The sequence below is a fragment of the Myotis yumanensis genome, unplaced genomic scaffold, assembly GCF_028538775.1.
Source record: "Myotis yumanensis isolate MYYU_CA2020_CCGP unplaced genomic scaffold, mMyoYum1.0.hap1 SCAF_7, whole genome shotgun sequence".
NCBI lineage: Eukaryota > Metazoa > Chordata > Mammalia > Chiroptera > Vespertilionidae > Myotis > Myotis yumanensis.
In genome coordinates, this window is record NW_027223758.1 from 87150250 (window position 1) to 87164398 (window position 14149).

A 14149-nucleotide genomic window follows, 5' to 3' on the forward strand; every position below is an offset into this window, starting at 1 on the left:
CGAGGGAGCAAACTGGTTCTGAGTCCCAGGGGTTCCCGTACGCCTACATCATTGCTACAGCAGCTCCCATGAATCGCGTATAAGGCACGGAGCACAGTGCCAGGCACATAGGAGTGTGCTCATCAACGTTACAGTGTGCCTGCCACCGTTAAGGTCTCTAAGAACTGGACCTCAGTGAGGGAGTCTCCTCTGTGGTGTAGGTATTATCATGCATGTTGTGCAGAGGGAGTGGAGGCTCACAGAGGTCCCCTAATTCATCTGAGGTTATGCTGCTTGGACTTGCGGAAGCTCCCACTTGAACTTGGGTAGATTAGGGACCAGAGCCTAAGCTTCAGACCACCACCCTCCATGGTGCTGCCAGTCAAATGCTGTTCTCTCTCCATTAAACATTCCCTGAGGATTTCCCACATGTGTAGGTAGGTGGGCAGGCCCTTGGGGGAAAGGCTCACATGCCATATCAGTGACTGCACCCTCCTGAATTCCACAAAGGGTTCGAACCAGCTATTCCCAGCATAAAAGGCTGCAGAAGTTTCCCTCTGTGTCGTGCTGCTTTTATCTTTGCCTTTGTTTCGGTTTTGCTTTCGCTTGTTAAGGACACCTCTCTGACATGTTGGGCCCTGAGAACAGCAAGACCCAGGAGCTGACCCGTCTCTGGAAGTGCTGAGCGAGCCTGGACTGTTGCTTCTCAGGGGATGGAGAGGCTCAGACTCGGGTGCTCGTATGGACCGGTGATGTGGCTACGTGGCCCCGGAAAACTTCGGGGGCATATCTGGTGTTGGAGAAGTTTCTGTGCCATTTCCCCTAATGAATAGAGTTAAAAAGCCAGCTCCCAAGGTCGTTTGTCAAATCTCCCCGGGGTGTAGCGGGATGCCCCATAGACTGGGCTGGGTCTTTGACAAAAGCAGGGAAGGAGAGTATTTTATCACAGAGAAACGCCTACGAGAGTGACTGTGAACTTAGGTTGCAAGTTATGAGAATTGAGTGTACAGTGGCCACGTTTCCTCCTAAATCAGAGGGTACTTACTTGAGAGGAGAGTGATAAAAGGATATTGTATTCAACCTTGCAAGCTGACCTGCGGGTGACAAAGGACACAAACAAGAAAGGTGACATGTCAAGTCTGTGATGCAGTCAAGCAGGTGAATTATTTTGTTGGAAGCCATGCACAAAGACAGAGAAAGAGAGAGAGAGAGAGAGTCCAGTGAATGACAGCAGCATCTGAGCCACCAAACAACCATCATCTATAAACACAAGCTCACAGAGCCGTCCAGGAAAACCTCTACAACGCTCTCCTGGGCATATGTCTTTAGCGGGGACACACGGGCCTGTTATAATCTCCTGGCCCCTTTCGTCGCCTTTACTTTGAAGTCACCAGGCATGGGAAGGAAAGGAGAGAGAGAGGCTAAAGATTTACCAGAGATGGCAAAAGCTCCAACTGGATCCTAAGCCATTAACAGACTTTCCCTTCATCCTACTCAGACACGGTTAAATTCCTGATTCATTAAAACAACAGCAACAAATATCGACTATGTTATATGGAATGGCTGCCTCCCTTTAAAATAAAACCTAGAGCCTGGCCAGCATGGCTCAATGGTTGAGTGTCGACCTATGAACTAGGAGGTCATGGTTCAATTCCTGGTCAGGGCACATGCCCGGGTTGCGGGCTCAATCACCAGTAGGGGGTGTGCAGGAGGCAGCCGATCAGTGATTCTCTTTCATCATTGATGTTTCTCTCTCTCACTCCCTCTCCCTTCCTCTCTGAAATTAATAATAAATAAGTAAATAAATAAAATAAAACCTAGAAATCCGGTTACTGTTGCCACCCAAATCCGGAAACTGATATGAGCTCCAAGATGGAGGCCTACCAGGCGCCTCCAACAGCAAGAGCCAGAGTATTGATGATTTCACTGTATCTCTCTCTCCTTCTAGGCAGGAGCGCCAAATGAGCCATGTGCGAACATCCCTCAGATTCCCACGCACACCCTGGCAGCTTCGTCCAGGCTAATTTCCTCCTGTGGATGGGGCCATGGAAATCACAAAGAAAGAGCCTTCTCCGTGGGTCTGGACCTTAGGCGACTTTGTGTCTGCAGCGCTGAAGCATGGCATTACATATCTAGTCACTGGCTTGGCTATTTTTTATGATGGGACCCACATGCTACTTGCTTCTGAAATGTGGGTGTTAAGCCACAAGGGCAGATGGAACACCCCAAAGAGGCCAAAACTTTGCTTCTGGTGTTGGGGTGGGGCTGAGGGCTTCAGTTGTCCTCTTGCTACATTCTTCTTGGGAAAATATTTCAAAACTTAATTTATAAACATATGGGAAATAGAAGAGACTTTGTTCTCTCTGCTACTCTTTTACTAACAGAGAGAGCCGCTGCTGAGCTAAGAACGTGGAGAAAGCCTGACAGTGAAATAACCCGCTGGGGCCTGGGGAGCAGCAGGTCTGACAGGAAAACACCCATGAACCCCCTGAACCCCAAGAAAACAGGGTGGGCTACAGGGAAAGGAAACAGACCAGAAAGACCCACGTGGCCGTGGCGCAGCCTCCGAGGGGAGAACGCATCCCTTCAGGATGAGCTACTGCACCTGTTACGTTCAGTGAATTCTCAGGTGGATGAGTGTAGTCCAGTCTATACGACAATCTGTCCATCCACACTCTGCGGATCCTGGGGCCTGCAGCCCCCCAACATGCCTCGGCGAGGTTTGTCGCTTGCCTGCTACTTACATTTCCCATGAGGTAGGTGGTGTGGGAGGCTGAGGACCAATGAGGAGATATCTTTATGCTGATTCAGTTGCCTTGTGCCAGATCAAGGCATAAAGATATCTCCTCATGTCCCATCTAGGAGGACAAGCGTCTTTGCTGATGATCCAGGAGGGGTATGGACTGTTAGACACCAGGTTTCTGCAGTGTGACAAGACCCTTTTTCACTTTCCAGATCAGAAGTTATCACACAGGGTGAGTGATGGCTATAAGAAATGGAATTTTTAGTGTCTAGAATACATGGACTAAGGAATATAGTCAGAGTATTCCAGAAAGGGAGGGTGGGAGGAAGAAGGCACTGGTTTATCCTAGCTATGTAAAAGACCCAGCCACCTCGGGGCTGGGGCGGAAGTGGGGGATGGTGTGGGCCCGGCCCAGGTACCTGGTAGGCCTCATCCTGCAGCTTCTGTTTCAGGTATTCCTCCATCTTGAGCTCGTTCTCTAGCTGCCGGACCGAGTCATTCTCGTAGTTCTCCTCCTCGGGCCGTGCATAGGGATCCCCATCTTCTGTGACCCTGGGGACGAACCACAGGTGGGGTTTTGGAGCAAATCTTAAAGGGAAAGTCTAAGTGAAATTCATGTGTGAGCTGTAGTTTGCAGGGAACATTTTATTTGTCTTCCAATTCACTTCAATTCAGTGTCTTCTGTTATCAAACAGGAAACTTAAAAAAAAAACCACCTTTGGAAATGTAGGGAAATAGATGGTCAAGGCATTCCCGTGCAGTTTTCCTATGGCGCTGTGGTGATCATAGGTCATCCATGTTTTTCTAGGGTTTACAGGAATGAGAGCCCTTTCAATATTTGTCAGTCTTAGAAAAAGCAGCTTATCTTTCAGGAGCATATAGTTTTCCTGATATGGGGATTTTTAAAAAAATTTATAAATGAAATCCAAGAACGCTTTCTCTAAAGAAAGTGAGCCCTCTAGTGAAATAACGCTTGAGGACACTTGTTCCTAATTTAACCTTCTCTGCATTCTGCATGCGTGTAGGTGTGCTTTATTTTCATAGTGGGATCAAGTCTCAGAATATCAACCAATCATTGTCAGCAAGTGTAACACTCTAACCCACAGCTCTTGATCTCAAAGATGTATATACCAGCTCTAAATCTAAGAAATCCACTTAAGTTGTCCAATTTCACTATGAAGTAGATAAGAATGACCTCCTTCACCAATGTGTGACTATCTCCCTCTATTCACCCCATATTAAAACACCCTCTAAAATGAAGAGTGGTCAAGGAGAAGTTTCTGGAGGGGAACTTAAATGCCATGGCTAGTGTTTATTTATATCTATACAACATGGTCTCATTATTTTTAGAGGTTTGGGTCCAGCATGAATAGGTCTGCGAGGCCTCTATGAGCTTTCTCTACCCAACTCCCGTGGCCGGAACTGCCACCAGCATCCTAGGGACAGTAGTGTGGGGTGGCTTTAGCTACAGTCTTGGATCTTAGGATCCAAATGAGAACATTTTAAGTAACCACCTTGTAAAAGGTTAATCATAGGAAGTCAAATGGGTATGTGTTTACCAGACTAAAACTGGTGATAATGACATCACCATTTTGAGTAACAAATAATTCTCAATGACAGAGGAAAGGACAAGAGAGCAAACTAAAATTAAAAGCAGCCCTGTTAAATGACGCTATAACTGATGTGTTCTGCTCTCACGCTCGGCCTCTCCGCAGCTGGCTTCCCCAGCATGTCTATTTATAATTCCCCATCGTGACTGGTCAGTCTTTCACTCCCTGCTTGGATTGGGAGCCAAAACACCAGGAAGGCCTCTGTTTAGTTTCTCCTTTGGGTCTTTAAACAGCCGTTGATTTTGTAGACAAGTCCTCAGTACTTTTCACAGGAAGCACCACCACCTTCTGGAGGTGTTTGGAATGGTGAGCAATTCCCCTTTCCAGCCTTGTGGTGAACCTCTGCCCACACTTATCACAACCCCGTGAACCCCGCTCTCCGAGAGGCCCCTCTCCTTCCCCGCCTTTGTTTTCCTCTTTCCCCTCCCACGCTGGGCTCTGCAGCTCTGGCCTGTGTCACCCTCGTTTCTTAGCTTCACCGAAAGTCTAGTGGGGACGTCACTGATTCTGCTGGCTTCTGTCAGGGCACAGAAGCCTTATTGGGTGAAAACCTTCGCAAAATGTCTTTTAAGGGTCAGATTTGTACATATTCAACAAGTCAGCCACATTGGATTTCTTTATAATGAGATTTTATACATTTACAGTCTCATGCCACATAACGAAGCTTTGGTCAAGGACCCACCGTCTATCTGACCGTGGTCCCATCTCTATATATAAAAGCCTAAGTGACCATTATGATGGGTCGACCAAATGACCGGTCGCTATGATGCGCACTGACCACCAGAGGGCAGATGCCCAAAGCAGGAGCTGCCCTCTGATGGTCAGTGCGCTCCCACAGCTAACCTCCCTCGGCCAGCCAACCTCCTGTGGTCCCTCCCCCTGGCTGGCCGGCCCCAATTGGCCCCTATCGGCCCTGATCGCCGGCCAGGCCAAGGGACTCCACCCATGCACAAATTCATGCACTGGTCCTCTAGTGAGATTATAATGGAACTGAAAAATTCTTATTGTGTCCTGACATCATTGTTGTCATGTGTTTGTGGTGATGCTGGTGTAAACTGAACTACTGCTCTGCCAGGTGTATGAAAGTACAGCACATACAATTATGTACAGTACATTATACTTGATAATGGTGATAGGCGACTGTGTTACCGGTTTATGTCTTTACTATATGTTGTAGTGTTATTTTCTACTTATAAAGAGTTTTCTGTTAAACAGTATGCTGTGTTATGGTGGCAGTGCCCCTAACATCTCCTGGTTACCTTGTCTCTGATGGCATCAATTTCTCTTGTGCTTGATTTAACCTGATGTTATTTTCTACAGCGACACACTGTAGCGGCTTGTGGCCTAGGAGCAATCGGCTGTACCACGGAGCCTAGGTGTGTAGTAGCCTGGATCACCTAGGTTTGTGTAAGTGCACTTTATGATGTCTGTACAATGACAAAGTCGCTTAACAATGCATCTCTCAGAACATGTCTGTCATTAAGTGGTGCGTGACTGTATATATTTCGATTCCTATTGCTTATATGATGCTGTTCAACCTGTTCTGAAGAGGAGCCTCCAGCATCATTGGGTCCTCCAAGTGCAAATACCGAAGATTCTGAAGATAAGATGACTGACCTCCTCAACTGGTCTGTGAGCCCTGGAAGGTTGGGAGTGATTTAAAAAAAAATACTAGTTTGTATCAAACCAGCACAGTTGCTGAGGGGAGTCAGGCTCTCAGTAAGAACTGGTTGTTTTGGTTACTGATAACTCTCTGGGAATTGTGAGGGGAAGTCACAAGGCCAAAGGCAAACGTCGCCCCTCTACCTCTTCTGTCAGAAAAGGAAGCTGCATCATCTCTTCTCAAAAGAAAGATCAAAACAACCATGTTTTCATTTTCCTTTGCTCCCGACAGTGTCCTGTTACCGAGGCAATACCCCCAAGCAGAAGGTACTCACACATCACTGCGCATGGTGCCTGGGGCAGCTCCACCGTGCATGTACCCTGGTTTCCGGGCGTGGATTTGCGCTAGGAAAGCCTTTTCCGAGGTTGGCGATGGAACCAGATCCTCAAACTGAGTCCTGGCAAACTCAGAATCCACATTACTCTCCGTTTCACTCCCCACCTCTATGAGGTACAATTGAAGAAATAAAGAATGACTTGTTAGAGTCTGTGATCAGCAGGTACAGGGCGAGGCTTAACATAAACCAACCTGCGCTGCATAAAATATTAGCCAGTTATTGTAAGTCAAGTAAGTGTTTATTTCAATTCCAAATGAAAATGGAAACTGAACATGAGTTACTGTAAAATCATTTGGTATACAGCATTGTATTTTTTTTTAAGTATCGGTAATGTTATAAGGAATCTTTTGTGTTCTAATAAATTACAACTTCTGTTTCGCTTCTATATAGTCTTCAGTAAAACTGCTAGTTTTGCTTAATGTTACTTTAATTTAGGAAATATAAACCCGAAGTATTACATTCACTTAATATTTCAGAGCATTATCTATAATAATAAAAGCATAATATGCTAATTAGACCAGACGACCTTCTGGACGAAGCTGGGGCTGTGAGGGAAGCCCGGGTCCTGGGTGCCTGCCAGCGGCCAGAGGGAAGCCCGGGTCCCAGGTGCCTGCTGGTGGCTGGAGGGAAGCCTGGGTCCTGGATGCCTGCTGGCGGCCAGAGGGAAGCCAGTACCGGCAGTGGGGGGAAGGAAGGCCTACTCTTGCATGAATTTTGTGCATTGGGCCTCTAGTAAGAGTATAAACTAATAGTACTTGAGACTTCTACAATAAGAATAACATTTTTAGTAATCTCCATGATATATTAACTACTGCCATTTTTATCCTATTTGGTAATCTTAATCTAATATAGCAGTAACAAGTTTCATTACTTTAATTCTTATTATAGAGATTTTAAGAAATTTAAATCCCATTTTTGTAATATTGAAGTTTTATTTCTTATAGTTGTTGTAATCTCAACTACATGAACAGTCAAATATCTTGCTATGTGTGCTTTAAGGAACAGATGAGATGCATTAGTAACTGGTAGGATAATTATTTGAATATTCATTATCTGAATGACATTTTTAAAGGTCTGTGTAGCATTATGAGGATAAAGAGACTCTCACAATTTTGTGCTATTTATATTCTGGGCAGATCTACCTTTAGAGATACTGCAAAGGTAAATTTCAGGTTAGCCTCATTCAAATAGCCATACATTTCCAAAGAACAGAGTCGAAATTAGTAAATAAAACATCTGACCTTATGAAACCACTTCTGTATCTTGTCACATGAGAGATGTTAACAGTGACTCTCTTTGGCTTCTTGAATTATAATTGAAATTTTTTTTATCTATTCTTTTCTACACTATTAAACTTCCTGCATTAAGCATGTATTAATAATGTTCTCATCAGCTAATAGAAACATCAGTTAAAAACCTGAATATGGCAACCAAATATCACATAGATCTTCAAGAAAATCTTTTTATATTTGACAGTGAGCAGATCTCTCACAGAAGCCCCGAGAACTATTGGGTTCCTCTGCAAAGAGCAGACAAATGAGGGGACCAGGGACACACCAGAGTTGAGCTCTTTCACCAGAGAGGACATGGTGTTAGTGATGGAATCCGCGGCCACTAGCAAGTCATTCCTTAGGTTTCTTCTTGAACCTTAAGTGAAGAAGAAATGACAATAAATAAATAAAAATCGAAGCTTTTCCTTTTCCCGAAATTTTAGGCTGTTGATCATTTCCAAGGCCATTCCCAAGTAAGAAACATTCCACGGCGTCTCCTTCACAGATTCGCCGTGGTCACCTCTTAGAGAGAAGGACACTGTGCTCAGGGCAGTGGCCTCTGGCGTAGGAAGACATGGCAACTGATGGGGGTTCATGTAATTTAGTGTCCAAACTGGGACAATTCTGCAAGCGAGTGAGGGAGGTGTGAGTAATAAGACGGGGTGACCCAGGGAAAGCGGTGTGTGTGATGGCTCTTCTGAAGAACAACCCACACAGACACAAGTCCAACTTTTGCCAGGAGAGCTGCACCTTCCTAGCTGCCTCGATCATTTCAGCCACTACCTCGTGGCCGAGCCCGCCGGATTCTCTCTCTATCACCGCAGCCCTTGTGTCCAATCAGGCCTCCCCGAGCTCCCCCTCCCCTTACGGGTACCTCCTGGGAACGGGAGCCCTGTGTACTGAACGCCCCAGAGCACGGAAAAGAGGTGGGGATTCTTGCTCTGGCTGCAAGGCATGCGCACAGATGTATGTCGGGTACCCTGAACTGGAACTCAGCCCATGTTTCTTCATGGTAGAGAGAGATTAGCATGCTGTTCCAGGCACACTGAGGGTGAGATGGGTCTCTGTGGGCTGGCCTGGGGACGGGCAGGGCTGAGATGGAACAGAGGGCTGATCACCATCATCTCTGGGAAAAAAGGGACCAAGACTCCAAATATCTGACTTACAGATGAATGTATGCAGCACAAGCTCTTTGTGAGCTTGGCCACATTTCATTCTGTCACTTCTCAGAAAGTACAACTACATTGGTGGAAGGATAGATACATGAAAATTTAAAAAAATCCTAGTAGTTAGATGAAACAGTAGTTCTAATAGGAAGCTCAAACTGATTTAAAATTTCCTTAAAGTAAGATTTAGGGAAAGGACATTTTTCCTTCTAAAAATTAAAGTAAAGCCTAGTTATTTTGTATAACTTAAATTATTTTCTTTTTCAGGAGAAAAAGCCCTATTATGGATCTTCCCTTTCCCCTCATAAGAGAGAATACATCATTCTTCCCCTTGCAAAATGTCAGATTGTTGTCCCCAAACACAATGGGTGAGAGGGCCTGTTCCCTCACACTTTTCTATATCTGGATATTATTGATTTTTTAAAACATCTTTTCATATTGTTATTGGTCATTTATAATTTCTCTCTGTTCATATCCTTCACCTATTTTTATTTTGGGGATGTCTTCTTCTTACTGATCTCTACATGCTTTATGTCTAACGGAAATAAAACTTAACTACCATATATGTTGGAAATGGTTTACTCAAAACTATTTTATTTTTGGTCTTCTGACTTTTTGCCTTCGGATAAATTCCCAGAAGTGGAATCGCTGTCTTTCTTGACCTCAGATCCATAGGTAAGAACCTGGAAGAATGCCATGCATGATAAATTGGTAATTTAAAGAAAATGCAAATTATGAACCAAAATAAGCATTAGCTTATTTGTGTGAAAAATAAAGAGTATATGTCTATAAAATACACTTAAACATATCTATCTATGTATCTATAAGTGAAAAGTTGAGAATGACCAGACTATTAATTGTGTTCACTTCTAGGAATGAGATCAGCAGGGTGAGGGTCTGCAGGAGGATTCCCAGCCCCCCCCCCCCCCCGCCAATTTTTTCCAAATTTAAAAAATAATGGCAAGAAAAGTTTTAAAAATTGTTAAAATATTTTCAAATGAGTAAAATCACTTGCCTTGGGCTACGTCCAAACCATGAGTGTGTAAATGGAAGAGGCCACCAGTGAGAGGATGCTGTTTGCCACCTCCCTTCAGCGTTGCGCTCCTCTCTTAACTACGGAGGCCTAACCGGGTAGACCAGTAGTTCTCAACCTTCCTAATGCCGCGACCCTTTAATACATTTCCTCATGTTGTGGTGACCCCCAATTTCATTGTTACAAATGGAACATAATTAAAGCATAGTGATTAATCACAAAAACAATATGTAATTATATATGTGTTTTCTGATGGTCTTAGGCGACCCCTGTGAAAGGGTCGTTCGATCCCCAAAGGGGTCTCGACCCACAGGTTGAGAACCGCTGGGGTAAACCCATAGTATAGAGGCAGATCTAGCTCTTAAGAACATCTGTAGAATGACTGCCCTTCCTTCTTGATCACAGGCTAAAGAGCTGAATTGTTTCATCTCAATCTCGAGTTTGCTTTCACGCAGAGATGCAGGAAATGAGATCTTTCAGAATTTAAAACATGGATTCCATGGATAGTTTCCTGTGATATTCGTGAAAGGATTTCCCTTCCCTTAATGGGCAAAGACGCATAAGAAATGGGGCCGGGCAACAGAAACCTCAGGAAGGAAAGACGGTGAGCGCAGAACAGATTCGACCAGAGTTTCTAAAACTGCTCCCGGCCAGGCTCTGCCACACGCCACGGAATAGCCTAGAAGATGCCCGGCTTTAGACTGTTCAAAGCACCGCGGTGACTTGTTTATCACATAAAAGCAGAACACAATAAAAAAATAAAGCCACTTACTTTGTGCAAACGCCTCCTGCACGTCTCCCCCTACCCCTGTGAGAGAGTCCTGAGGCGTGTGGGCTGGGGTGGAGCAGGTGGACGCAGACCGCACGGGCATGGGGATGGGCCTGCTGATGGTGTGGCTGGGGGAGGAGCGAGGAGAGCCTGCCCCCTGGGTCTGGAGAGACAATGCGAGCCGTTAATGTGTTTTCCCAAGAACACGCCACATGCCACCCATCCCCAAGGCCTCAGTCAAATGTTAACAGTCACAATGACATCTCAAAGCTGGAGGAAATCTTAGATTGTTGAGATGGGCATCCTAACCTTTGTGGCAGGTGCAGGAGATGTGGGACCTTATTATATTATCTGAACTTCCGGTTGTATCTTGAAAGCTAAGAATATCAGTAGAGCATTGTTCGCTACTATATGAGCTGGGTCCCCGGGTCATGAAGTTACTGTTAAGCAGCGGTAATGACAAGGTGTGCCTATTTTTTCCTTGAGGAAAGTGCTACGTGGAATAAAGAGACATCTAAGGAGAAAGTTATAAGTATAAACTCAGGGACTTTTGGGGGCTGGGTCTGGTTTGGACTTCCTAATTTCAACCTGTCTGTCCTGGCCTCATCTGGCGAGGATAATGTAGAGTTAAGTCATGCATGCAGTATTGTGCACATTAAGTCTCATCGTAAGCATCAGACAAGGCATACATTTTTAAATCACGATTTTACAGTAAAAGTTGACTTTGTCAAACTGCTCAGTGGTTTGTGGATTCCAATGGGGAAGAGAAAAAAAAAAGGAGTCTGAGTTTCTAACTTTGGGCTGCTGTTTCCCTGTAGGAAGTGTCTCTCTCTTCGTGTACACAACAGCAGTATTCCAGCAGGCAGAATAGTAAGACTTAAAGTGAGTGAAGAAAAAAGTAGAAAACAGCCAAAAACCATGGATCTCTGCACCCCAGTCCTCAGCAGGAAACCATTAGACAGTCACACCTTGAACCGCGCAGCTTTTGTCTCTACAGTGAGGTCTCTTTAATAATTAGTTTACGAAGGAAGTCAGTCACTCACGATTAAGAAAATGCAAGGAGCCCTGACTGGTTTGGCTCAGTGGATAGAGCGTCGGCCTGCGGACTCAAGGGTCCCGGGTTCGGTTCCGGTCAGGGGCATGTGCCTTGGTTGCGGGCACATGCCCAGTGGGGAGTGTGCAGGGGGAAGCTGATCGATATTTCTCTCTCGTCGATGTTTCTAGCTCTCTATCCCTCTCCCTTCCTCTCTGTAAAAAATCAATTATATATATGAAAATGCAAGGAGACCCTCAGAGCATACACAGCAGATTAGGATTCCCACACATTCCAGTTCAGTCTGGGGGTCCGGTCGGGGAGAGTGAGGGCTCTGCCACACAAGGCCCAGAGGTTCACCAGCCACCCATTCAAATCCCGAGACGTGCACCCAGAGAGCAGTGCTCTGGAATATTCCACTGGGATCTGTGCTGTAGGTTCAGCCTCTTGCAGTTGAAACACACAACATCGGCCCTGTACAATGCCATGCTGTTAGCTTGCCAGGGCTCAGCGTCACACACACAAGTCAAATCCATACACTGGGAACAATCCGGAATCACGAAACAAAGCACAACAGACAGAGGACAGGAAAGGAAGCACTGACGCCCAACGGGCGGGGGACTCCACTCGCTCACTCTCAGCCATACCTGGGAATGGTCTGTCCGGGCCCAAGGAAGAGGAGTTTGCCCGCGTGCGATGCTTGGCAGCCTGCTGGCCCCAGCCCGCTAGGGACGGATCTGCTTTTCCCCAGCAAACCTGGCAGCTCAATCTCATCACCACGAAACTTCTGCTCCTGAGCTACCACGGTCTCTCCCCGCCTCCCAGGCCATTAATAAATGACTTCACAGAGGAGCCGTGCTTTGCCAGGGATCAGGGGTCGTGTCTATCCCTGATTCTGCCCGGGCCGTGCAGGAGGTATCTTTGCTCTAAATGTGCAGAGGTGGCTCCCAGAGCCCAGGGAGGTACCAAGAATTGCCCAGGAGATGAAGCCAGCGTGTCTGGGCAGGTGTCTGAGCCCAGCTGGTCTGACTGCCCTGGGCTGCAGGGGCCTGGATAGGCTAATGGAGGCAGATGGGGGTCAATTGCCTCGAGGGCTGCCTCCCCCTGGCAACCCCTCGGGTGCATCCATTTCAAGTGCTCCCTGCCTTCCTTCTCTGTCCTCCTCACTAAGGAACCAGCCACAGTGGGGAAGGGGGGCTGGAGACAGAGCTGGACAGAGAATTGAAGGAAGGAGGCTTCTCTTAGCAGCATGGGTTATACTCTCAACTCTGGGGACCAGACCCTCCCCTGGGGTAGGAGGCTCACAGTAACAATACAACTCCACTTTGTATGTAATTCACAAAACAAAGCACCTTTCCATACATCTTTTTGGTTTCATTTTCCTGATGATCAGTGTTATGAATGATGGTAGCTTATACTCAAAGAACAATTTGCAGTCGATCCCAACTACTTCAATGGATCCCCCTCACAGCCATATGAGAGATATTATTCCCATTTTTCAGGTTAGCAAACTGAGGCTCTGAGGCAATCACTGGCACTGCAGCTGCTGCTCAGGATTGTGGGCCCTGTGACCAACCATCACATGCTTCCCTCCAGCTTCACAAAGGCAGGAAGGCTTAGCACCCTGAGGGCCAGAAGGCACAGCACACAGACCCACCAGCACGCTGTGTGGCTGTGTGGAAGCGGGGCCTAGGGCTTCCTGCTGGGCCAGGCCATGACCTTCACTTGAGGGGTCATGGGGTGCCGTGCGTGTGCCCAGGGTGGCAGGACAGCCTTTGCGCTGGTTTCCACTCAGTACAGAAATCCAGGTCCACGATCTCTTATCTGCTAATTTGAAATCCAAAGGGCAACATGTGTTGTTTCATAACTGACGTGAGGCTATTTATACGGTATCTGCAGGGTATGGTATTTCTAAAACCTGGAAGATTCCAAATTCTGGGACATTTCAGCTATGGGGCCGCGGGCCTGCATCTCAGTATGTTAATGGCTGTCCTGGGCTGTACTGTACGGCAGCCCTGACCACACCTGCTCCACCAGGCTCTCCAGTGCAGGCTGCTCAGGACCGCCCCCTCCCCTCGGGGCACGGTGCCTGGCCTTTGGCACCTTCCTGACTCTGAGACGCTCCCCTCCGGTGATGTTCTCCCCTGCTCCTCACGCACTGAGCTCTCTGCTCTCTGTGTCTGTCTGAGGCAGTCCCAGTCCCAACCTTCCCCACTTAATGCCTGGTCTCCAAGGCCAACTTTCCCCACTTCTCTCTGCCTGCTTCCTTCCTTCTCTCTGCCTGCTTCCTTCCTTCAAAACTCCTTTGAGAAAAAAATAATTGACTGTAGTTACGTGCTAAGGGAAAAACAACCCAAGGAATCTGACACCAATGTATGAATGACTCAGCAACTATCTCCCAAGTGAATCTCTAATTGGTGCAATTTCAAGCCGTCTGATTACATGCAGAATGTTAGTGGGAGATTCGGTGCTGAAGAAAAGATTCAGCGGCATCCTTCCTGCAACTCGCAACACCCAAGCTGTGTCCAGTTTTGCCTGGACCTTT

General features: G+C 46.5%; 1 protein-coding gene across 5 annotated transcripts in view; it reads right to left on the reverse strand.

Annotated features, from left to right (window-relative positions):
• DTNA (dystrobrevin alpha) overlaps positions 1–14149 on the reverse strand; it is a 220703-nt gene that overhangs the window by 5428 nt on the left and 201126 nt on the right. For 4 of the 5 annotated variants that reach the window (XM_070421203.1, XM_070421195.1, XM_070421199.1 and 1 more), the window contains 5 exons: positions 10575–10734; positions 7890–7979; positions 6270–6438; positions 3142–3274; positions 1025–1073 (listed from right to left, as the gene is read on the reverse strand). In XM_070421203.1, the coding sequence (XP_070277304.1) occupies positions 1056–1073; positions 3142–3274; positions 6270–6438; positions 7890–7979; positions 10575–10734 (570 nt within the window). In that variant the 3' untranslated portion in view covers positions 1025–1055. The remainder of the gene's footprint in view (positions 1–1024; positions 1074–3141; positions 3275–6269; positions 6439–7889; positions 7980–10574; positions 10735–14149) is intronic. The other variant, XM_070421194.1, reaches the window with a different exon arrangement.